This window comes from Boleophthalmus pectinirostris, unplaced genomic scaffold, assembly GCF_026225935.1.
Source record: "Boleophthalmus pectinirostris isolate CB_2022bp ecotype Guang Dong unplaced genomic scaffold, ASM2622593v1 HiC_scaffold_3, whole genome shotgun sequence".
NCBI classification, from domain to species: domain Eukaryota; kingdom Metazoa; phylum Chordata; class Actinopteri; order Gobiiformes; family Gobiidae; genus Boleophthalmus; species Boleophthalmus pectinirostris.
Genome location: NW_026571299.1, coordinates 7203927 through 7229952, shown reverse-complemented (window position 1 = coordinate 7229952; position 26026 = coordinate 7203927). Strand labels below are relative to the sequence as shown.

The 26026-nt window shown below is 43.5% G+C and overlaps 1 protein-coding gene across 1 annotated transcript in view; it reads right to left on the bottom strand.

The window, feature by feature from the left end:
* mgat4b (alpha-1,3-mannosyl-glycoprotein 4-beta-N-acetylglucosaminyltransferase B) overlaps positions 1-25370 on the bottom strand; it is a 67188-nt gene extending 41818 nt beyond the window's left edge. Inside the window, exon 1 of the mRNA XM_055160694.1 lies at positions 25179-25370. Within this exon, the coding sequence (XP_055016669.1) occupies positions 25179-25275 (97 nt within the window). The 5' untranslated portion in view covers positions 25276-25370. The remainder of the gene's footprint in view (positions 1-25178) is intronic.
* Positions 25371-26026: the final 656 nt, after the last annotated feature.

Below are 26026 nucleotides of genomic sequence, written 5' to 3'. Positions count from 1 at the left end.
AGTAGTATATAGATGTGTTGATATGATGTGTGTTCTCAGGTGTCTGTGGTCAGTCCTGTCCCAGACTAATGACATCATCAGATCCTGTTTCAGTCCGGATCATGTGACCGGCTCACGTCAATATCCCGGAACATAACTCACCCTCACGGCTCTGCTTTAGTCCTGGTTTAGTCCTGGTTTAGTCCTGGTTTAGTCCTGCTTTAGTCCTGCTTTAGTCCTGTTTAATAATGATTCAGTCCTGGTTTAGATTTGGTTTAGTCTTGTTTTAGTCTTGATTTAGTCTGGATTTGGTCCTGGTATAGTTCTGGTTTAGTCCTGGTTTAGTCCCAGTTTCAGTCCTAATTTAGTCCTGTTTTAGTCCTGATGTAGTCCTGGTTTTGTCCTGGTTTATCCTGTTTTAGTCACGTTAGTTTGGTCATGGTCGTGGTTTAGTCTTGTTTTCGTTCTGGTTTAGCCTTGATTTAGTCCTGGTTTAGTCCCAGTTTTGTCCTGGTTTAGTCCTGGGTTACTTCTAATTTAGTCCTGGTTCAGTCCTGGTTTAGTCCCAGTTACTTGTGGTTTAGTCTTTATTTAGTCCTTGTTTGCTTCTGGTTTAGTTCTAATTTAGTCTTGATTTAGTCCTGGTTTAGTCCCAGTTTAGTCCTGGTTTAGTCTTATTTTAGTTATGGTTTACTTCTGGTTTTAGTCCCAGCTAAGTCTTGATTTAGTGCTGGTTTAGTCCTGGTTTAGTCCTGGTTTTGTCTTGATTTAGTCCTGGTTTAGTCCCGGTTTGTTTCATTCTCAGTTTATGGACAGGACTCATGTGAGGCTCATTCTGCTTTCTGATTGGATAATCGTCATGACAACCAAAACACCAAATTATAACATAAACAACTTGGTGATCATGTTCATTTATTTGTAATCAAGACTAAATCAGCATTACAATTGTTCTCAGTAAAAGATATTTAATTTGTTTATATAAAATTTTACATGTTTCTCATACGCTTTGGTCAGTCCTGGTACGAGACCTGGTTTAGTCCTGATTTAGTTCTGGTTTAGTCCTGATTTAGTTCTGATTTAGTCCTGGTTTAGTCCTTTGTTTGTGGTTTTAACTTTATGACTGTTTGATGCAAATGTTCAGTGTCTGCGTCTGAGACAAACAAACCAACATTTGACTATTTAAATTAAAACCAGAACTCAACCAGGACTTAACCAGGACTCAGCCAGGACTCAGGTAGAACTCAGCCAGGACTCAGCCAGGACTCAGCCAGGACTCAGCCAGGACTCAATCAGGACTCAGCTAGAACTCAGCCAGGACTCAATCAGGACTCAGCTAGAACTCAGCCAGGACTCAATCAGGACTCAGCTAGAACTCAGCCAGGACTCAATCAGGACTCAGCTAGAACTCAGCCAGGACTCAGCCAGGACTCAATCAGGACTCAGCCAGGACTCAATCAGGACTCAATCAGGACTCAGCCAGGACTCAGCCAGGACTCAATCAGGACTCAATCAGGACTCAATCAGGACTCAGCTAGAACTCAGCCAGGACTCAATCAGGACTCAGCCAGGACTCAGCCAGGACTCAATCAGGACTCAGCCAGGACTCAATCAGGACTCAGCCAGGACTCAATCAGGACTCAGCTAGAACTCAGCCAGGACTCAGCTAGAACTCAGCCAGGACTCAATCAGGACTCAGCCAGGACTCAGCCAGGATTCAATCAGGACTCAGCCAGGACTCAATCAGGACTCAGCCAGGACTCAACCAGAACTCAGCCAAAACTCAGCCAGGACTCAGCCAGGACTAAATCAGGATTCAACCAGAACTCATCCAGGTCTACAGCTGGACTCAAACAAAACTCAACCAGAACTCAACCAGAACTCAACCAGAACTCAGCCAGGACTCAACCAGAACTCAACCAGAACTCAATCAGAACTCAATCAGAACTCAGTCAGGACTCAGTCAGGACTCAGCCAGGACTCAGCCAGAACTCAGCCAGGTCTACAGCTGGACTCAAACAAAACCCATCCAGAACTCAACCAGAACTAAACCAGAACTCAACCAAAACTAAACCAGAATCCAAACAGGACTCAACCAGGACTCATCCAGAACCCAACCAGGTCTACAGCTGGACTCAAACTAAACTAAACCAGGACAAAACTAGGACTTAATTAAATGGGACTAAACCAGGACTAAACCAGGACTAGACCAGGACTAGAACAAGCCTAGCGTGCAAAAACACAAGTATAATAAATGATTGTTTCTTGAGGAAATGGAGTTTGTTTTAAATGAAGTGTAAAAGTAACCGTTGATGATTCAGATCTCTGTAAACAGGAAGTGAACGTGCGTAAGCTAACGGCTCCTCGGGGGATTATGGGTAATGAAGTCCCCACAGCAGCAGGTGTTAGCTCCCGGGCTAACGACAGACTACAAGATAATTCTGACTTAACGAGAGAGAAGAAGAAAAGAGGGAACGGACTCAAACCATCAAAACAGAGTCACAAATCTAACGCCTAAACCAGGACTGAACCAGGACTGAACCAGGACTGAACCAGGACTGAACCAGGACTAAACCAGGACTGAACCAGGACTAAACCAGGACTGAACCAGGACTGAACCAGGACTAAACCAGGACTGAACCAGGACTAAACCAGGACTGAAACCAGGACTAAACCAGGACTAAACTAGGGACTGAACCAGGACTTAAACCAGGACTGAACCAGGACTAAACCAGGAAACCAGGACTAAACCAGGACTGAACCAGGACTAAACAGGACTGAACCAGGACTGAACCCAGGACTAAACCAGGACTGAACCAGGACTAAACCAGGACTAAACCAGGACTAAACCAGGACTAAACTAGGGCTGAACCAGGAGTGAACCAGAACTAAGGCAGACCTAAGACAGGACTTGGTTAGGACTAAACCAAGACTAAACCAGGACTAAAACAGGACAAACCAGGACCAAACCCGAGCTAAAACAGGACTAAAACAGAAATATGCAAGAACTAAACTAAAACTGAACCAGGACTAAGACTAAACCAGGACTAAACCAGCACTAAACCAGGATTAAACCAGGACTGAACCAGGACAAACAAGGACTAAGCCAGGACTAAACTAGGGCTGAACCAGAACTCAATCAGGACTGTACTAGGGCTGACCCAAGACTAAACCAGGACTAAACCAGGACAAAACGAGGCCTGAACTAGAGCTGAACCAGGACTAAACCAGGAATAAATCAGGATTAAGACAGGACTGAGCCAGGATTAAACTAAGACTAAACCAGGACTAAACTAGGACCAAACCAGGACCGAATCAGGACTAAACCAGGAATAAACCGGAAATAAACTAAGAATAAACCAGGACTAAACCAGGACTGAACCAGGACTAAACCAGGACTGAACCAGAACTAAGGCAGACCTAAGACAGGACTGAGTCAGGACTAAACCAAGACTAAACCAGGACTAAAACAGGACAAACCAGGACCAAACCTGAGCTAAAGCAGAACTAAAACAGGAATATGCCAGAACAAAACTAAACTTGAACCAGGACAAAACCAGCACTAAACTAAGACTAAACCAGGACTAAACTAGGGCTGAACCAGAACTAAACCAGACCTAAGATTGGACTAAACCCAAACTAAACCAGAACTAAACCAGGATTAAACCTGAGCTAAAACAGGACTAAGCCAGGACTAAACCAGGAATAAACCAGGACTAAACCAGACCTAAATTAGAACTAAACCAGGACTGAACCAGGACTAAGCCAAAATTTACCAAAACAAAACCAGGACAAAACACGAACTAATCCAAGACTAAAACAAGGGCTGGGAAACAGGGAAAAAGTAGATCTAAACATTAAAAATAATAATAATAAAATGTTTTCTTTTCCACCTTGTGATGTCATCAAGTGGTAATACAGGAGGTGCTCCATTGCATTTTTTTTAAACTCCATACACCTTCACTAGAATCATCTGGACAATTTCAGACCTGGAATTGTTGATCTCTACTGAACAAAAAGTAAAAGGAGCTCAACTTGTTCACTTGAAAACGACCACTGCATGACATCACGAGGTGGAACAGAGCGTTTTATTAATGGCAGACTCATCGTGTTGCATTTCGCTGACGTAAAACATTTCAAAAAAACATAAACGAGCTCGTGTTTGTGGTGTATGTGGAGGTAGAAGAAACATTTCCTGTAAGTGCAAATGTGTGCGTGCGTTATCTCTGGGACAGGAAGCACTATGGCCGACGCACTTATATGGGCATTACGCACGTATATGGACATAGGCTTATCACAGGAACAGGAAGCAGCTCGAACTGGAGATCACAGATACAAACGGCCTCAGTACAGAGTGTGAATATGTAAAAGGACTAAACCAGGACTAAACCAGGACTGAACCAGGACTGAACCAGGACTGAACCAGGACTAAACCAGGACTGAACCAGGACTAAACCAGGACTGAACCAGGACTGAACCAGGACTAAACCAGGACTGAACCAGGACTGAACAAGGAATAAACCAGGACTAAACCAGGACTAAACCAGGACTGAACCAGGACTGAACCAGGACTGAACCAGGACTGAACCAGGACTGAACCAGGACAAACCAGGACTGAACCAGGACTAAACCAGGACTAAACCAGGACTGAACCAGGACTAAACCAGGACTGAACCAGGACTGAACCAGGACTAAACCAGGACTAAACCAGGACTAAACCAGGACTGAACCAGGACTAAACCAGGACTAAACCAGGACTGAAACCAGGACTAAACCAGGACTGAACCAGGACTGAACCAGGACTAAACCAGGACTGAACCAGGACTGAACCAGGACTGAACCAGGACTGAACCAGGACTAAACCAGGACTAAACCAGGACTGAACCAGGACTAAAACCAGGACTGAACCAGGACTAAACCAGGACTAAACCAGGACTGAACCAGGACTAAAACCAGGACTGAACCAGGACTGAACCAGGACTGAACCAGGATTAAACCAGGACTAAACCAGGACTGAACCAGGACTGAACCAGGACTAAACCAGGACTAAACCAAGGACTAAACCAGGACTAAACCAGGACTAAACCAGGACTGAACCAGGACTGAACCAGGACTGAACCAGGACTGAAACCAGGACTAAACCAGGACTGAACCAGGACCAAACCAGACTGAACAGGACTAAACCAGGACTGAAACCAGGACTAAACCAGGACTAAACCAGGACTGAACCAGGACTGAACCAGGACTAAACCAGGACTGAACAAGGACTAAACCAGGACTAAACCAGGACTGAACCAGGACTGAACCAGGACTAAAACAGGTCTTGACTCTGAATAATCTCTGAGTCTGTCAAATTACAAGGAGAGATTCATGACATTTCACCCGACCTGTATTGATACTGTAGGGTTTCCTCTCTCCTCTTTCTCTCTTCTCCCTCCTCCTCTCTCTCCTCCTCTCCTTCCTCTCTCTCCTCCTCTCCTCTCTCTCTCCTCTCTCCTCCTCCCTCTCCTCCTCCCTCTCCTCCTCCCTCTCCTCTCCTCTCTCCTCCCTCCTCACCCTCTTACTCATCCCTCTCTCCTTCCCCTCTCCTCCCTCTCTTTCTCTCACTCTCTCTCCCTCCTCTCCTCCTCTCTCCTCTCCTCTCTCCCTCTCTCTCTCTCTCTCTCCTCCTTCTCTTCCTCCTCTCCTCCTCCTCTCCCTCTCCTCCTCCCTCCCTCCTCCTCCTCCTCTCCCTCCCTCCTCCCTCTCCTCCTCCTCCCTCCCTCCTCCCCCTCTCCTCTCCTCTCTTTCTCACTCTTCTCTCCTCCTCCTCCCTCTCTCTCCTCCCTCCTCCTCTTCTCCTCCTTCTCCTCCTCTCCTCCTCCTCCTCCTCCTCCTCCTCTCCTCCTCCCCCTCCTCCTCTCCTCCTCCTCCTCCCTCCTCCCCTCTCCTCCTCCCCTCTCCTCCTCTCCTCCTCTCCTCCCCTCCCTCCTCTCTCCTTCTCCTCCTCCCTCCTCCCTCTCTCCTCTCTCTCCTCTCTCTCTCTCCCTCTCTCCTTTCTCTCTCCCTCTCCCTCCTCCTCTCTCCTTCTCTCTCTCTCCTCTCCTCCTCTCCTCTCCTCTCCCTCCTCCCTCTCCTCCTCCCTCTCTTTCTCGCTCTCCTCCTCTCCTCTCCTCCTCCTCCTCTCTCCTCCTCCTCCTCTCCTCCTCTCCTCTCCTCTCTCCTCCTCCCTCTCCCTCCTCCTCCTCCTCCTCCCTCCCTCTCTCTCTCTCTCCTCTCCCTCCTCTCCTCTCCCTCCTCTCTCTCTCCTCTCCCTCCTCTCTCCTCCTCCTCTCCTCTCTCCTCTCTCTCCTCTCTCCTCCTCTCTCCTCCTCTCTCCCTCCTCCCTCTCTCCTCCCTCTCCTCCTCTCCCTCTCCTCTCTCTCTCCTCCCTCCCCCTCTCCGTCCCTCTCTTCTTTCATAAACATGTGTGAGAGCCTCTCACACTGCTCGTCTGTTCCTGAGGGTTTCACACACAGAGCTCTTCTGTGTGCACAGACTTGAACCTGCTGTGGCAGAGTGGTTAGCCCGTCCCTCCTCTCAGCGTGAGGAGGTTGTGGGTTTGATTCCCGATCTTCTGTAAATAAAACTAAAGCTCCAGTGTTACGCAAAACTGACTCTTGTGACATTTAAACCGTGTCGTAATCGTCTTTCCTCATCAAAAACAGACCTGGAGTTTTTGTGTTTTGTTTCATTCACGTGTTTGAGTAACTTTTTATTATTAGTCTGTTTACATCTACAAAATGCTCTGCTCCACCTTGTGATGTCATGGAGTGGTAGTTTTCAAGTCAACAGCTCATTTTTCCTCATCAAAACACAACTCCAGGTCTGTTTGTGATAAAGAAACAACATTGGAGCATAGAAATAAAATAAAATAATTGTTGTAGTAGCAATAGTAGTAGTAGTAGTAACAGTAGTAATAGTAGTAGTAGTAGTAGTAGTAGTAGTAGTAGTAGTAGTAGTAGTAGCAGTAGTAGTAGTAGTAGTAGTAGTAACAGTAGTAGTAGTAGTAGTAGTAGTACAGTAGTAGAAGTAGTAGTAGTAAGTAGTAGTAGTAGTAGTAGTAGTAGTAGTAGTAGTAGTAGTAGTAGTAGTAGTAGTAGTAGTAGTAGTAGTAGTAGTAGTAACAGTAGTAGTAGTAGTAGTAGTAGTAGTAGTAGTAGTAGTAGTAGTAGTAGTAGTAGTAGTAGTAGTAGTAGTAGTAACAGTAGTAGTAGTAGTAGTAGTAGTAGTAGTAGTAGTAGTAGTAGTAGTAGTAGTAGTAGTAGTAGTAGTAACAGTAGTAGTAGTAGTAGTAGTAGCAGTAGTAGTAGTAGTAGTAGTAGTAGTAGTAGTAGTAGTAGTAGTAGTAGTAGTAGTAGTAGTAACAGTAGTAGTAGTAGTAGTAACAGTAGTAGTAGTAGTAGTAGTAGTAGTAGTAGTAGTAGTAGTAGTAGTAGTAGTAGTAACGTAGTAGTAGTAGTAGTAGTAGTAGTAGTAGTAGTAGTAGTAGTAGTAGTAGTAGTAGTAGTAGTAGTAGTAGTAGTAGCAGTAGTAACAGTAGTAGTAGTAGTAGTAGTAGTAGTAGTAGTAGTAGTAGTAGTAGTAGTAGTAGTAACGTAGTAGTAGTAGTAGTAGTAGTAGTAGTAGTAGTAGTAGTAGTAGTAGTACAGTAGTAGTAGTAGTAGTAGTAGTAACAGTAGTAGTAGTAGTAGTAGTAGTAGTAGTAGTAGTAGTAGTAGTAACAGTAGTAGTAGTAGTAGTAGTAGTACAGTAGTAGTAGTAGTAGTAGTAACAGTAGTAGTAGTAGTAGTAGTAACAGTAGTAGTAACAGTAGTAGTAGTAGTAGTAGTAGTAGTAGTAGTAGTAGTAGTAGTAGTAGTAGTAACAGTAGTAGTAGTAGTAGTAGTAGTAGTAGTAGTAGTAGTAGTAGTAGTAGTAGTAGTAGTAGTAGTAGTAGTAGTAGTAGTAGTAGTAGTAGTAGTAGTAGTAGTAGTAGTAGTAGTAGTAGTAGTAGTAGTAGTAGCAGTAGTAGTAGTAGTAGTAGTAGTAACAGTAGTAGTAGTAGTAGTAGTAGTAAGCAGTAGTAGTAGTAGTAGTAGTAGCAGTAGTAGTAGTAGTAGTAGTAGTAGTAGTAGTAGCAGTAGTAGTAGTAGTAGTAGTAGTAGTAGTAGTAGTAGTAGTAGTAGTAGTAGTAGTAGTAGTAGCAGTAGTAGTAGTAGTAGTAGTAGTAGTAGTAGTAGTAGTAGTAGTAGCAGTAGTAGTAGTAGTAGTAGTAGTAGTAGTAGTAGTAGTAACAGTAGTAGTAGTAGTAATAGTAGTGGTGTCTGATTTTTTGGGGGGGAGCCTCAGCCAAAATGATAAATATAAATTATATATTTGTGTATTATATACGGGCTTTATAATATTATAAAAAATATTTATGAAACAGAATAAAATAAAATTCAAATCAATGAAATGAAATGTGACGTGTGTCGCGCTCGAGACTCACTCAGTCTATAAAACGCAGGAGTCTGAATTATTAATGTGTCTGAAGAGCTCGTCCTGAGAGCACTTTACAACCACGCTCCTCAACTGGTTATGGCCCAACGACACAACACGGTCCTGCTTCGGTCTGGATTTAGGCTCGATCCAGGATTAAGTTAGTCCAAGTTTAGATCTGTCCTGGTTCTGGTTTAGTTTGGGTTTGACACTGGAGTAGAACTTTATCCTGGTTTTAGGCCTGTCATAATAACACGTTTTGAAGTGTGTTAGTACTGGTTCAGTCCTGGTTTAGTTTTGGTTTAGTCCTGGTTTAGTCCTGGTTTAGTCCTAGTTCAGTCCTGATTTAGTTCTGGTTCAGTCCTGCTTTAGTCCTGGTTCAGTCCTGGTTTAGTCCTAGTTTAGACTTGGTTTAGACTTGGTTTAGTCTTGGTTCTGTCCTGGTTTTGTCCTGGTTTTGTCCTGGTTTTGTCCTGGTTCAGTCCTGGTTCAGTCCTGGTTTAGTCCTGGTTTAGTCCTGCTTTAGTCCTGGTTCAGTCCTGGTTTAGTCCTTGGTTCAGTCCTGGTTTAGTCCTGGTTCAGTCCAGTCCTGGTTCAGTCCTGGTTCAGTCCTGGTTCAGACCTGGTTTCAGTCCTGGTTCAGTCCTGGTTCAGTCCTGGTTCAGTCCTGGTTTTCAGTCCTGGTTTAGTCCTGGTTCAGTCCTGGTTCAGTCTGGTTCAGTCCTGGTTCAGTCCTGGTTTAGACTTGGTTTAGACTTGGTTTAGACTCCTGGTTTAGTCCTGGTTAGTCCTGGGTCCTGGTTCAGTCCTGGTTCAGTCCTGGTTCAGACTTGGTTTAGACTTGGTTTAGACTTGGTTTAGACTTGGTATAGTCCTGGTTTAGTCCTGGTTTAGTCCTGGTTTAGTCCTGGTTCAGTCCTGTTATGGGATCAGAATGTTAATGTTCACTTGAGACCGGCTCATTCTTAAACATAAGGACTCTCAGGGGAAGGATCTGATTGGCCGACTGATAAGCATCTCCCGTTTCCACGCCAACGCGCCGCAGAGCTGTCCGTCAAGAGGCGGTTCCCACGGAGACAAAGACCCAAAACGAGAGAGAGGGAGGCGGCCATCTTTGAAAGGGCACAAGGGTCTGGGGAAGAGCACGGACTAATCTCTGTCTGAAGAACTGAAGAATACAACAGCCAACGCAGTACTGGATTAGAAGTAGTAGTACTAGCAACATAGTAGCAGTAGTAGTAGTAGTAGTAGTAGTAGTAGTAGTAGTAGTAGACAGTAGTAGTAGTAGTAGTAGTAGTAGTAGTAGTAGTAGTAGTAGTAGTAGTAGTCGCAGTAGTAGTAGTAGCAGTCGCAGTAGTAGTAGTAGTAGTAGTAGTAGTAGTAGTAGTAGCATTAATAGTAGTAGTAGTACTATCAGTCAAAAGCAGTTGCAGTTGCAGTAGTAGTAGTAATAGTACTAGTAGTAGTAATAGTACTAGTAGTAGTAGTAGCAGCAGTAGTGGTAGTCACAGTAGTAATATTTGTAGTATTTTTAGTAGTAGTATTATTTGTAGTATTTTTAGTAGTATTTGTAATATATGTAGTATTTTTAGTAGTAGTAGTAGTAGTATTAGTAGTATTTTAGTAGTAGTAGTAGTATTTTAGTAGTAGTAGTAGTAGTAGTGTAGTATTTGTAGTAGATGTAGTATTTGTAGTATTTGTAGTATATGTAGTATTTGTAGTATTTGTAGAGTTTTAGTAGTAGTAGTAGTATTTGCAGTATTTGTAGTAGTAGTAGTATTTGTAGTATATGTAGTATTGTAGTATTTAGTAGTAGTAGTTTGTAGTAGTATTTGTAGTATTTTGTAGTATTTAGTAGTAGTAGTATTTGTAGTATTTGTAGTATTTGTAGTATTTGTAGTGTTTTAGTAGTATTAGTAGTATTTGTAGTATTGTAGTAGTAGTAGTAGTATTTGTAGTAGTAGTAGTATTTGTAGTATTTGTAGTAGTGTAGTAGTAGTAGTATTTGTAGTATTTGTAGTATTTAGTAGTAGTAGTAGTAGTATTTGTAGTATTTGTAGTAGTATTTGTAGTATTTGTAGTAGTGGTAGTAGTAGTATTTGTAGTATTTGTAGTAGTAGTATTTGTAGTATTTGTAGTATTTGTAGTATTTGTAGTAGTATTTGTAGTATTTGTAGTATTTGTGTAGTAGTAGTAGTAGTATTTGTAGTATTTGTAGTATTTGTAGTATTTGTAGTATTATAGAGGCTGAGCTGTTCCCACGGTCAAAAGGTCTGAGTGGCGGCCATCTTTGAGAGGGCAGTGTGCCACAGAGCTTTGTGTTTGGGCACAGAGCAGAACCAAGACTAAGACCAGGACTATAACCGGTCTGAGGGGGATTTAGTGACAGAGTCTGGACTGACAAAGACCCTCTGAGACCGGACCAGGACTTCAGATCAGACTGACAGGTGCACAAGAGACAAGCTCCAATGAACAAGGACAAAGTGTGCAGGTTCAGTCAGGGCCAAGCCAGGTGAAGCAGGACCAAAGCAGGACTAAAGCAGGACTAAAGCAGGACTAAAGCAGGTCTAAAGCAGGACTAAAGCAGGACTAAAGCAGGACCAAAGCAGGACTAAAGCAGGAGCAGGTAAAGCAGGACTAAAGCAGGTTTATAGCAGGACCAAAGCAGGACTAAACCAGGTCTAAAGTGGGACTAAAGCAGGTTTATAGCAGGACCAAAGCAGGACTAAACCAGGTCTGAAGCAGGACTAAACCAGGCAGGTCTAAAGCAGGACCAAAGCAGGACTAAAGCAGGTCTAAACCAGGTCTGGAACAGGATTAAACCAGGTCTAAAGTGGGACTAAAGCAGGTCTAAAGCAGGACTGAACCAGGACTAAACCAGGTCTGAAGCAGGACTAAATCAGGTCTGGAACAGGATTAAATCAGGTCTAAAGCAGGACTAAACCAGGTCTAAAGTGGGACTAAACCAGGTCTGAAGCAGGACTAAACCAGGTCTAAAGCAGGACTAAACCAGGTCTGAAGCAGGACTAAACAAGGTCTGAAGCAGGACTAAACCAGGTCTAAAGCAGGACTTAACCAGGGCTAAACCAGGTCTAAAGCAGGACTAAACCAGGTCTGAAGCAGGACTAAACCAGGACAAAAGCAGGATTAAACCAGGTCTAAACCAGGTCTAAAGCAGGACTAAACCAGGTCTAAAGGAGGATTAAACCAGAATGCAGGACTAAGCCAGGTTTGGAGTAGGACTAAACCAGTTAAATCAGGTTTCGCTCTAATCCACGACTAAACAAGAACTAAACCAGGTCTAGATCTGGATTTCAGCATCATTTTGAGAGAATGAATGAATCTTTCTGTATGTTTCAGTTCAAAGTGTGGGCAGAAAGCGGGCAGCATGGACCCATACTGAGACCATCTGCCACAGAGGAACTACAGACCTGGTTTAGTCCTGGTCCAGACCTGGTTTTGTTCAGTCCTGCTTTAGACTGGGCTTAGTCCTGGTCCAGACCTGGTTTAATGCTGCCGTTTGATTTAGAGACAAAAAAGCGAAAAAAACAAAAACAAAAAAACAGCAGGATCATCTAGAGAGGGTTAATATAAACATTTTAGGTCCAAAACATGGTCTAAAACAGGTCCAAACCAGGTCTAAACCAGGACCAAAACAGGACTAAAGGAGGTCTGCACCAGGACTAAACCAAACACAAGCCAATAACCAGGACCAAGTCTAAACTAGGACCAGACCAGGAGTTAAGAAGATTTAACCCGGATTAAAACTGTTCTGAACAAGCGTTGAAGCAGGTCTAAGGTGACCAAACGTCCGTTTTTCCCCGGACATGTCCATTTTTTGCGTCCTGTCCTGGGCGTCCGGGTTTTTTGTTTTTTTTTAAGTGATGTAAATGTCCAGGTTTTCATGATCTTTCATTGGGGCCATTAAACTGAGCATTTATAGATTCATTATTCTTTTCTCTCCACACCCGGTGATGGTAAACTACACTGTAGCCACAGTTGCCCTGGGGCAGACTGACGGAAGCGAGGCTGCCATGCCAATCAGCACCATCAGTCCCTCCGACCACCACCATCACTCACACACACACCACTTTTATACTAGGCAATGTGGGTGAAGTGTCTTGCCTAAGGACACAACAACAGTTTTTGTGACTGACGCCCCACTGTGGCTCATGGGAAACAGGGGCAGATTTTTTACATTCAAATGTCTCTTATTCAGAAACTAGAGGGACTATTGAAATAAGTAAAGTATCAGAATGTAGGAAAGAGTTACACTCCAACAGGGTCAAGTTAAACCTGTGATATTCTTTCAAGCTGTTGACAAAACATTTAAAAACTCATGTTGGTAACGGAGGGAATGAAATATGCAGCACTTTTTGGGCAATAAATCCAAACAGTGATAACTCTTGGTTCTCACTTACATATCCTTAACAAACTGGTTTGAATATTTGCTTCATATAGTTTTCTACCATATGGTACAAGATTAGGTTGAAAAACCTCTTACTTTTTGAGTCATGAGATTTTTTTATGAAGAAAGGTCATGGTAACGGAGGGAAAAGTAACGGAGGGAAAATTGTGTAAACAAGTAGAAGGTGCATGATTTTACATAAATTGTCATTTTTTTTCTTCCAAATACTTTAATATTACTTCAAAATGAAAGGAAACTATTTCTATAAAATATGTCAGTCCTTCCAAGAAAATTTTTTTCATTTTAAATACATTAAAAAAAATCATGTACCTTCTTTAACAGTTCAAAGATGGAATAACACAAGATATGATGAAATACATCCATTTATTTACATGATTTTCAGGTCTTTGAAATTTGGGAAATAATTTTTGTTCCATGTTTCATACATGGTCTGTTTAAAACGTATGTAACTTTAGAACCAAAAATGGTACAGAAAAAAGGTCAACAGTTTCATAAACTAGAGTACATATGTATCTGTTCAATACATTTTTATATCAGATGCATTAACTTGAATTTTTGGCCTTGTTGTTTACTTCTGCTTGACTGGGCCCATAGGCTTTCTCCCAGTGTCTCCCAGTGTCTCCCAGTGTCTCCCAGTGTCTCCCAGTGTCAGCACTAACCAACCTGCTGAGCCTCTGAGATGTGACAGGATCAGGTTTTGTGGAGCTGGTGTGACTATGGTGAGTTTAGTTTCTGTGAGACTTGAACAAAGCTGCATTAAACACATTATAATGTCAAACGGGCTGATGTGGCTCTAGAGTGTTTATGGTTTATATGTTGTAAAGTTGAGTTTATTTATGCAGATTAGAAACAGTAATAAAGATGATACGTTTAATATAAAAACATTAATGATTAATTGACAATGTTAATGATTAATCGAAAATTATTAACGAAAATAGATCGTTAATTCTCCCGACGAGCGATTAAGAAGATTTCATCGAATGCCCGTCCCTAATATTTACATCTATGTCTGTGACACCGACACAAACACGGAGGACGAGCTGAGGATAAACCCGAGCTCTGTGTGACCCAGAGGAACCCCAGGGTCAAAGGTCACACATGACACGAGGTCACATGACGCTCCTGACCCTCCCCTCACCCCTCAGGACGTTTACAGCACATTATTATTATTATTATCATTATTTTTTATTATTATTATTCTTACTTATATCTTGAAATCACTCTGAGGCGTGTTTAAAGTTTAGTCCAACTCGATTTCAACACTGAAATTGGCAAATCTAAAACAAACTCCTGTGAGATTCATTTTGATTTCTGATTAAACAACAGAAAACCAAAACAGCAGCCAGAGCCAGATTCATTTTGAACATGTGGATTGCGCCTCAGGATATGGAAAAGTCATGTTTATGGAATCTAAAATTATTATTATTTTTTCCGCAATTAAATGTTACTAAGTGAAATAAATTACAACCGACCTCACGTGACTTTGAAAACATCCAGCTCCTCGTCTTAATAATTAAAAATGTTACATAAATATAATATGTTCCTTGCATTAAAAGATAGATTTTGTTTTGTTTTTTTTCTCCCACACGTCGCTGCTCGTGGCTCCTGCAGTTTATTTATTTATTAAGAAATGTTTGTTTGACAACAAAGTCGCCCACAGAGTCCTGCCCCCGGACCCAGAGTCCTGACCCCGGACCCAGAGTCCTGCCCCGGACCCAGAGTCCTGCCCCGGACCCAGAGTCCTGACCCAAGGGACCCAGAGTCCTGACCCCGGACCCAGAGTCCTCAGCCCTAAACCAGGTCTGGGACAGGACTAAACCAAGTCTGGGAGGTCTGGACAGGACTAAAGGTCTGGGGGACAGGTCTAAACAGGTCTGGGACAGGACTAAACCAGGTCTGGGACAGGACTAAACCAAGTCTGGGACAGGACTAAACCAGGTCTTGAACAGGTCTGGGACAGGACTAAACCAGGTCTGGGACAGGACTAAACCAGGTCTGGAACAGGACTAAACCAGGTCTGGGACAGGACTAAACCAGGTCTGGGACAGGACTAAACCAGGTCTGGGACAGGTAAACCAGGGGACAGGACTAAACCAGGTCTGGGACAGGACTAAACCAGGTCTGGGACAGGTCTGGGACAGGACTAAACCAGGTCTGGGACAGGACTAAACCAGGTCTGGGACAGGACTAAACCAGGTCTGGGACAGGACTAAACCAGGTCTGGGACAGGACTAAACCAGGTCTGGACAGGACTAAACCAGGTCTGGGACAGGACTAAACCAGGTCTGGGACAGGACTAAACCAGGTCTTGACAGGCTAAACAGGTCTGGGACAGGACTAAACCAGGTCTGGGACAGGTCTGGGACAGGACTAAACCAGGTCTGGGGGAAACCAGGTCTGGGACAGGACTAAACCAGGTCTGGGACAGGACTAAACCAGGTCTGGGACAGGACTAAACCAGGTCTGGGACAGGACTAAACCAGGTCTGGGACAGGGACTAAACCAGGTCTGGAACAACCCTAACTGTGCCCAAGTCTCGAAGGCCTCCGTTTGGGGCACAAGTGTTTGTACAAAAGAATGGATGAAATTGGAGCTCTGGGAGTCGCCTCAGTTCTGGTCTTTGGGCTTAGGTTTAGTCCTGGTCCTGGTCTGGTCTCAGTCCTGGTCTTTGGTCCCGGAGCTGTTGAATATTTAACAGAGTCTGCTCCAGTGTCTCTGAGAGAAACTCGATCACACTCAAGACTCCGACAGGCTTTGTCCCACACTTAGAGACAAACTCAACTGTAGACCTGGTTTAGTTCTGGTTTAGTCTAGGTTTGGTTCTGGGTTGGACCTGGTTTAGTCCCAGACCAGACCCAGACCCAGAGTCCCAGAGGCTGATGTCAAGAACAGCTGAAGGATTAAGACACTTTTGTTTTCAAGTATTTCCAGATCAGATTACACCTAATAGACTGAACCAGAACTAAACCAGGACTAAACCAGGACTAAACCAGGACTGAACCAGGACTGAACCAGGACTAAACCAGGACTGAACAGACTAAACCAGACTAAACCAACCAGGACTGAACCAGGACTAAACCAGGACTACTAAACCAGGACTAAACCAGGACTAAACCAGGACTAAACAGGACTGAACCAGGACTAAACCAGGACTAAACCAGGACTAACCAGAACTACAACCAGGACTGAACCAGGACTAAACCAGGACTAAACCAGGACTGAACCAGGACTAAACCAGGACTAAACCAGGACTAAACCAGGACTAAACCAGGACTAAACCAGGACTGAACCAGACTAAACCAGGACTGAACCAGGACTAAACCAGGACTAAACCAGGACTTAAACCAGGACTAAACCAGGACTAAACCAGGACTGACTAAACCAAGGACTAAACCAGGACTAAACCAGGACTAACCAGGACTGAAACCAGGACTGAACCAGGACTAAACCAGGACTAAACCAGGACTAAACCAGGACTAAACCAGGACTGAACCAGGACTGAACCAGGACTGAACCAGGACTAAACCAGGACTAAACCAGGACTAAACCAGACTAAACCAGGGACTGAACCAGACTGAACCAGGACTGAACCAGACTGAACCAGGACAAACCAGGACTAAACCAGGACTAAACCAGACTAAACCAAACTAAACCAGGACTAAACCAGGACTAAACCAGAACCAGGACTGAACCAGGACTAAACCAGGACTAAACCAGGACTAAAACTGAACCAGTACTAAACCATGACTAAACCAGGACTGAACCAGGACTAAACCAGGACTAAACCAGGACTGAACCAGGACTGAACCAGGACTAAACCAGGACTAAACCAGGACTAAACCACAATTAAACCAGGATTTAACCAGGACTAAAACCAGGATTAAACCAGAATTACACCAGGACTAATCCAGGTCTAAACCTCATCCAGTTTCTCAGGTGTAAGTGAGTATTTCGTTGGTGCAGGTCTGGACTTGTTCTCTTGTTTGAGTCGTGACAGATACAATTGTTTTCTTCCTCTAAGACCTGCTCAGACCTGCCAAAACATGGTCTAAACCAGGTCTAAAACAGGTCCAAAACATGGTCTAAACCAGGTCTAAAACAGGTCCAAAACACCGTCTAAACCAGGTCTAAAACAGGTAAACATGGTCTAAACCAGGTCTAAAACAGGTCCAAAACATGGTCTAAAACAGGTCTAAAACAAAAACAGGTCCAAAACACCGTCTAAACCAGGTCTAAAACAGGTCAAAACATGGTCTAAACATGGTCTAAAACAGGTCCAAAACATGGTCTAAAACAGGTCCAAAACACCGTCTAAACCAGGTCTAAAACAGGTTCAAAACATGGTCTAAACAGGTCTAAACAGGTTCAAAACATGGTCTAAACAGGTCTAAAAGGTCTAAACAGGTCTAAAACAGGTTCAAAACACGGTCTAAACCAGGTCTAAAACAGGTCTAAAACAGGTTCAAAAAACTAAATCAGGTCTAAAACAGGTCCAAAACACGGTCTAAACCAGGTCTAAAACAGGTTCAAAACACGGTCTAAACAGGTTCAAAACACGGTCTAAATCAGGTCTAAAACAGGTTCAAAACATGGTCTAAACAGGTCTAAAACAGGTCTATAACATGGTCTACACCAAGTTCAAAACAGGACTAAAGCAAGTCTAAATCAAGTCCAAAACATGGTCTAAACTGGATCCAAAACAAGACTAAAGCAGGTCTAAAACATTGTCTAAAACAGGTCCAAACCAGGACTGAAGCAGGTCTACATCAGGACTAAACCAAACACAAGGCAAAATAACCAGAATCAGGTCTAAAAACAACTAGGACCAAACCAGGATTTAAGAAGATTTAACCCAGGATTAAAACTGTAATGAACAAACACTGAAGCAGATCTGAACCAGACTAAACCAGGACTAAACCAGGTTCAATCCAGGTTTAAAGCAGGTCTAAACCAGAAATAAAACAATTCTCAGCCTGGTCTGAAACAGGACTAAACCAAAACTGGATCTAAACCAGGTCAAAATGAGGACATAACCAAATCTAAACAAATCAGGACTACAGCAGATATGTCAAACCAGGACTAAATCAGGACTAAACCAGGTCCAAACCAGGTCATAAGGACAAGGAAAGACCTGCTTAGACCTGCTTAACCTAGTTTAGCCCTGGTTTCTGATTAACTCAAGTTTAGACCCAGGAGACCATCAAAGCTAGTCCTGGACTGGTCTTGTTTACACTGAATTAAATCCTAATTTTTTCCTGGTTTTGTAGTCCTGGTTTAGAACTGGTCTAATCCTAATTTTACCCAAGACCTGAATAGACCGGGTCCTAATTTCTTTTTGGTTTAGACCTGATTGTCTCCTGGAAGTGTCCTGGTTTGGTTCGGGTTTCGTCCTGGTTTAGTCCCCATTTAGTCCTGTTTTATTCCAGGTTTAGTCCTAGTTTAGTCCTGGTTTAGTCCTGGTTAAATCCTGGTTAAGTCCTGGTTTCATGCTGGTCTAGACCTGGTTTAGACCTTAGTTTAGTCCTAGTTTAGTCCTAGTTTAGTCCTGGTTTCCTGTTTAGTTAGTTACCTTGTTTAGTCCTGGTTTAGTCCCAGTGTAGTCTTAGTTTAGTCCTGGTTTAGTCCTGGTTTAGTCCTGGTTTTAGTCCTAGTTTTAGTTCCTGGTTTAGTCCTGGTTTAGTCTTGGTTTAGTTCTGGTGTAGTCCTGGTTTAGTTTAGTCCTGGTTTAGTTTAGTCCTGGTTAGTCCTGGTTTAGTCCTAGTTTAGTTAGTCCTAGTTTAGTTTATCCTGGTTTAGTCCTGGTTTAGTCCTGCTTTAGCCCTGGTGTTTAGTCCTGGTTTAGTTCTGGTTTAGTCCTAGTCCTGGTTTAGTCCTGGTTTTAGTCCTGGTTTAGTCCTGGTTTAGTTCCTGGTTTAGTCCTGGTTTAGTTCCTGGTTTAGTCCTGGTTAGCTGGTTTAGTCCTGGTTTAGTCCTGGTTTAGTCCTAGTTAGTTAGTCCTGGTTTAGTTCTGGTTTAGTCCTGGTTTAGTCCTGGTGTAGTCCTGGTTTACCTGGTTTGGTTTAGTCCTGGTTAGTCCTGGTTTAGTCCTGGTTTAGTTTAGTTCTGGTTTAGTTCTGGTTTAGTCCTGGTTTAGTCCCTAGTTTTAGTCCTAGTTTAGTCCTGGTTTAGTCCTGGTGTAGTCCTGGTTTAGTTCTGGTTTAGTCCTGGTTTTTAGTTTCTGGTGTAGTCCTGGTTTAGTCTGTAGTCCTGGTTAGTCCTGGTTTAGTCCTGGTTTAGTTTTAGTCTGGTTTAGTTCTGGTTTTAGTCCTGGTTTAGTCCTGGTTTAGTCCTGGTTTAGTCCTGGTTTAGTTCTGGTTTAGTCCTTAGTCCTTTAGTCTGGTTTAGTCCTGGTTTAGTCCTGGTTTAGTCCTGGTTTTAGTGTTAGTCCTGGTTAGTCCTGGTGTTAGTCTGGTTTAGTTCTGTTTAGTCCTGGTTTAGTCCTGGTTTAGTCCTGGTTTAGTCCTGTTTGTCCTGTTTAGTCTGGTCCTGTCCTGTTTAGTCCTGGTCCTGGTTTAGATCTTATTTACAGTTTTCTTAACCTTTGACTAAATCAGGACTAAAACAAACGTGACCCGTGACCCGAGCCCACAACAAAATTAATATTTGACTGAAGTCCAGGAAACAGTCGAGTCCGTGTGTGATTAACCCCGGATCTGGGCCGGTCCTGTTTGAACGGACTCGGACTTTGCACCGTTCGTCCTCCTCTTACCTCCGACTTCACTCTGCGTTTGAATATGTAAACATGTAAACAAAGACACACGCACGTGGAAAAGGTGCAGTCCGGACAGCGGGACTAAACCAGGACAAAACCAGGACTAAACCAGGACTAAACCAGGACTAAACCAGGACTAAACCAGGACTAAACCAGGACAAAACCAGGACTAAACCAGGACAAAAACCAGGACCCAAAAACCAGGACTAAACCAGGACAAAACCAGGACTAAACCAGGATTAAATCAGGACTAAACCAGGACAAAACCAGGACAAAACCAGGACTAAACCAGGACAAAACCAGGACTAAACCAGGACAAAACCAGGACTAAACCAGGACAAAACCAGGACAAAACCAGGACTAAACCAGGACAAAACCAGGACAAAACCAGGACTAAACCAGGACAAAACCAGGACTAAACCAGGACTAAACCAGGACTAAACCAGGACAAAACCAGGACAAAACCAGGACTAAACCAGGGACTAAACAGGACTAAACCAGGACTAAACCAGGACAAACCAGGACTAAACCAGGATTAAACCAGGAACTAAACCAGGACTAAACCAGGACAAAACCAGGACTAAACCAGGACTAAAACCAGGACAAAACCAGGACTAAACCAGGACCAAAACCAGGACAAACCAGGACTAAACCAGGACTAAACCAGGACTAAACCAGGACTAAACCAGGACTAAACCAGGACTAAAAACTCAGGACTAAACCAGGATAAACCAGGACTAAACCAGGACTAAACCAGGACAAAACCAGGACTTAAACCAGGACAAAACCAGGACTAAACCAGGACTAAACCAGGACTAACCAGGACTAAACAGGACTAAACCAGGACTAAACCAGGACTAAACCAGGACAAAAACTTAAACCAGGACTAAACCAGGATTAAATCAGGACTAAAACCAGGACAAAACAGGACTAAACCAAAGACTAAACCAGGACTAAACCAGGACTAAATCAGGACTAAACCAGGGGACTAAAACCAGGACAAAACCAGGACTAAACCAGGACCAAACTAACACGACTAAAACAGGATAAACCAGGACTAAACCACGACAAACCAGGACTACATCAAGACTACAACTGGACTAAACCAGGATAAAACCAGAACTAAACCAGGACTACATCAGGACTAAAGCAGGACTAAACCAAGACCAAACTAACACGACTAAAACAGAATAAACCAGGACTACATCAGGATTAAAACAGGACTAAACCACAACCAAACTAACACGACTAAACCAGGACAAAACCAGGACTACATCAGGACTAAAGCAGGACTAAACCACGACCAAACTAAAATAATTAAAATAGGATAAACCAGGACCAAATCACAACTAAACCATGTCAAAAACCAAGTCTAAACTGGGTCTAAACCAGGTCTAAACCAGGCTTAAACCAAGCCAAACCAGGACTGTGGTATTTCTGACAAACCAGGACTAAACCAAGTAAAAAACACAAGTCTAAATCAAGACCAAAACATGGTCTAAACCAGATCCAAACCAGGACTAAACAGGACCAAACAAATAGGACTAAATTAGGATAAACTAGAGTCAAATTATGACTGAAGTAGGTCCAAAACATGGTCTAAGCCAGGTCTAAAACAAGTCCAAAACACGGTCTAAACCAGGTCTAAAACAAGTCCAAAACACGGTCTAAACTGTATCCAAAACAGGACTAAAGCAGGTCCAAAACATGGTCTAAACCAGGTGCAAACCAGGACCAAACTAACAGGATTAAAACAGGATAAACCAGGGTCAAATTAGGACTAAAATAGGACAACTGTTTTCTTCCTCTGAGACCTGCTCAGACCTGCCAAAACCTCACTAAAGCAGGTCCAAAACATGGACTAAATCAGGACTAAACCAGGACCAAATTAGAACTAAATCAGGTCTTAATCATAAGAACTGAACAAAGACTAAACCAAGACAAAAAAACAGTCTAACCACAGTCTAAACTAGGTCTAAACCAGGCCTAAACCAGGTCTAAAGCAGGTCTAAACCAGGTCTAAGCCAGGTCTAAACCAGGCCAAACCAGGACTGCAGTACAGCTGACAAACCAGGACTAAACCAAGTCAAAAACCCAGCCTAAACCAGGACAAACCAGGTCTAAAGCAGGTCTAAAGCAGGACTAAACTCAGTCCTAACATGGTCTAGCCCTAAACCAGGTCTAATCTGAAGCAGGTCTAAAGCAGGTTTAAACTTAATCTAAACCAGGACTAAACTCAGTCTAAACTAGGTCTAAACCAGGCTGGACCAGAACTGTGGTATAGCTGACAAACCAGGACTAAACCAAGTCTAAAACCCAGTATAAACCAGAACAAACTGGGTCTAAACCAGTCAAAAATCGGGTCTAAAGCAGGTCTAAACCTAGTATAAACCAGGACTAAACCAGGACTGTGGTATAGCTGAAAAACCAGGACTAAACCAAGTCAAAAACCCAGTCTAAACCAGGAAAAACCGGGTCTAAAGACAGTCTAAACCAGGTCTAAACCAGGTCTGAAGCAGGTCTAAACCAGGACTAACCCAAGTCAAAAACCCAGTCTAAACCAGGACAAACCGGGTCTAAAAATGGTCTAAATCAGGTCTAAACACGGTCTAAACCAGGCCAAACCAGGACTGTAGTATAGTTGACAAACCAGGGCTAAACCAAGTCAAACATCAAGTCTAAACCAGGACAAACACAGGTCTAAACCAGGTCTAAACATTGTCTAAACCAGGCCAAACCAGAACTGTGGTATAGCTGACAAACCACTACTAACCCAGGTCAAAAACCCAGTCTAAATCAGGACAAACCGGGTCTAAAAATGGTCTAAATCAGATCTAAACACGGTCTAAACCAGGCCAAACCAGGACTGTAGTATAGTTGACAAACCAGGACTAAACCAAGTCAAAAACCCAGTCTAAACCAGGACAAACACGGTCTAAACCAGGACAAACACGGTCTAAACCAGGTCTAAACACGGTCTAAACCAGGCCAAACCAGAACTGTGGTATAGCTGACAAACCAGGACTAAACCAAGTCAAACACCAAGTCAAAACCAGGTCTAAACCAGGTCTTTGTAGGACTGTTGGACCAGGTGTAGGTCTGGACCAGTGGACGCCAAATTTCAGCCGTAAACATATAATTAGTCGGACACTCAAATCCAGACTAAACAAACTTAAACAGACACAGACAAAATCTACAATCTGATGTTCCGGAAACTTAACCCAGACCGGACCAGGATCAAACCAGAACAGGACCAAACCCAGTCTACATGAAGACCAAACGAGCACAAATGTCAAATAAAATAAAAAGTATAATATAATATAAGTACGTTTTACAGTTGGTACTTTTTATTTTTACTTCACGACATTTGAGAGCGAATATCTGAACTTTTTACTCCACTACATTTTTTTTTATTTTTGTGTGAGTCGCAGAAAAGACTGAGGGTTTATTTTTAACACGTTCGTAATCTGAGCAAACGAAAATATACAAATAAAAATAGCTTGGAAAAAAATGATCTTCTCGAGTCTGTTGTTTCTTTTGACCGGAATTCAACACAAATATTTTGTCATTTGAAGCTTCATGAGATCTCAAAATCCCTGCGAAAAAACCTGACTTTTACTGAAAACTGAGGACTATCCGAGAACTAAACCAGGTCTAAAACAAGACTCCGTCAAACCCAATCCTCCTCAGTCGGGTATTCATATTTTTAAGTCTGCGTTAATTTACTCAGGACATAAATATAATCTATAGAAACATGTTACACTACGATAAAGTTGGTTTGAACCTGGTTTAGTCCGGCCTGGTTTAGACCTGGTTGTGGTTCACACCTGGTTTAGCCCTGGTTTCTAATTAGACCAGGTTAGGACCCAGGAGATCAAGGTCCTGGGCTGGGCTTGTTTACATCTGGTTTAGTCCCAGTCCCAGTTTAGCTCGAGTTTCGTCCTAATTCTGTCGTGGTTTAATTCAGGTTTAGTCCTAGTTTAGTCCTAATTTTGTCTTGGTTTAGTCCTTGTTTTGTCCTGGTTTAACTCGGGTTTAGTCCTGGCTTAGTCCTAATTTTGTTCCGGTTTAGCTTCAGTTTAGTCCTGGTTTAGTCCCCAACATGGTTTAGAATCTGTTTAATCCATCATAGTCCTGGTTCTGATGTGGTCTAATACTAATTTTGTCCTGGTTTAGACCAGGTTAGACCAGGTTTTGTTACAGTTTGTTAAATACATGGTAATTCTTGACTTGTTTACATCTGGTTTAGTCCTGGTTTAGTCCCCTGTGTGTCTTAAATATTTTAATTCCATAGTAGTCCAAATGTCACCCTAGTTTAGCTCTGGGTTTAGACCTGTGTTAGACCTGGTTTAGTCCCCTGCAGGGTTTAAACTTTGTTAATTCCACAGTAGTCCTGGTTTAGATCTTGTTCACTGTTTTGTCCAAATTTTGTCCTAGTTTAGCTCTGGGTTAGACCTGGTTTAGACCAGGGTTAGACCTGGTTTAGTCCAGGGTTAGACCTGGTTTAGTCCCCTGCATAATTTAAACTGTGTTAATTCCACAGTAGTCCTGGTATTGTTTAGTGTTTCGTCCAAATTTCATCCTGGTTTAGTCCCTGAGTTAGACCTGGGTTAGACCTGATTTAGAGCTGGTTTAGTCCTGGTTTAGTCCCCTGCAGGGTTTAAAGTTCGTTAGTTTCATAGTAGTCTTGCTTCAGATGTTGTTTGTTCAGTCAAAATTTCATCCTGGTTTAGTCCTGGGTTAGACTTGGTTTAGACTTGGTTTAGTCCCCTTTATGGTTTAAAATTTGTTAAATCCATAGTAGTCTTGATTCAGATGTTGTTTGTTCAGTTAAAATTTCGTCCTGGTTTAAACCTGGTTTAGTCCTGGTTTAGTCCCAGTTTAGTTCTGGGTTAGACCTGCTTTAGTCTCGGGTTAGACCTGGTTTAGTCCTGGTTTAGACCTGGTTTAGTCCCCTTCATGCTTTAAAATTCAGTAATTCCATAGTAGTCTGGGTTTAGACACAGTTTGTTCAGTCAAAATTTCGTTCTGGGTTAGTCCCGGTTTAGTCCTGGTTTAGTCCTGAGTTAGACCTGGTTTAGTCCCGGGTTAGACCTGGTTTAGTCCCCATTCCTACCCGGGGTTAGGTCCCGTTACTCCGCTGTCTCCGGAGTCTCCGAGACCCCGCGTCAAAACAAACCTCCTCGCTGCGCTTCTCATCTGTCGCGCTCCACACTTCAACCCCAAACCGAACCGAACCGAGCCAAACCAAACCAAACCGCGCCAATCTCCAAAAAAAAAAAAAAAAAAGCCCACAACACCCGCCGGCCTCACGTGCTCCAGCATCTCAGTCACGGCGGTGCACGGCGGCGGTGGCACGGCGGCGGGAGCAAGGCACCGCACGCAGCCCCGTGCACCGGGGGGGGGAGCTCCGCAGTGCACTGACGCCGGGCTGAGGGCGATGCTCCCCGGCCACAGGGTGCAGGGGTGAGCCGGCGTGGAGCGTGCGTCCCCCCCAGCGCGGCGTGTGTGTGTGTGTGTGTTGTGCGTGTGTGTGTGTGTTACCTCTGGATCCGCTGAACGCCGTGTACCAGGACAGCGACACCAGCGCGCACAGGCCGAAGAGGAGCAGCGTGAGGAAGGACGCATTTCGGAGCCTCATCTCCTCCGCGCAATCCTCATCGTTTAAAACAGCGAGCGGAGCGACGAGGAGACGAGGAGGCGAGGAAGCGAGGAAAGCAGAGGAGGAGGAGGAGGAGGAGGAGGAGGAGGAGGGAGAGGCAGGTAGAGAGTGAAAACAGCAGAGGAAGAGGAGGGGCGCTGCCGTGAGGTCCCCCGCCGAACTGCGCTAAAAATAACCCGCGTTCGGAGGCTTGGAGCGCGGGGAGAGGGGAGTGAGAGGGGCGGGAGGGAGGGGACGGTGCTGCCGGGTAAACAACGAGTAAATTTGTACAGTGTGGGGATAAGGAAAATACCACCTGTGGCCGCTAGATGGAGTCGTGAGCCGCGACGTGACAGGACAGAGAAAAGTACAACAACAATCACACAAAAGATGTCCTGGACTGTTTTTTTTGTTTTTTTGTTTTTTTTTTTTTGCTGTTGTTTTTTTTTTACACCTGGTTTATTCTTAATTTTGTCCTGGTTTAGCTCGGGTTTAGTTCTAATTTCGTCCTGGTTTATCACGAGTTTAGTCCTGGTTTAGTCCTAATTTCGTCCTGGTTTAGCTCAAATTTAGTCCTGGTTTAGCACGAGTTTAGTCTTGGTTTACGTAACGTTTAGTCCTGATTTAGTCCTAATTCCGTCCTGGTTTAGCTCAGGTTTAGTCCTGGTTTAGTCCTAATTTTGTCCTGGTTTAGCTCAGGTTTAGTCCTGGTTTAGTCCTAATTTTGTCCTGGTTTAGCTCAGGTTTAGTC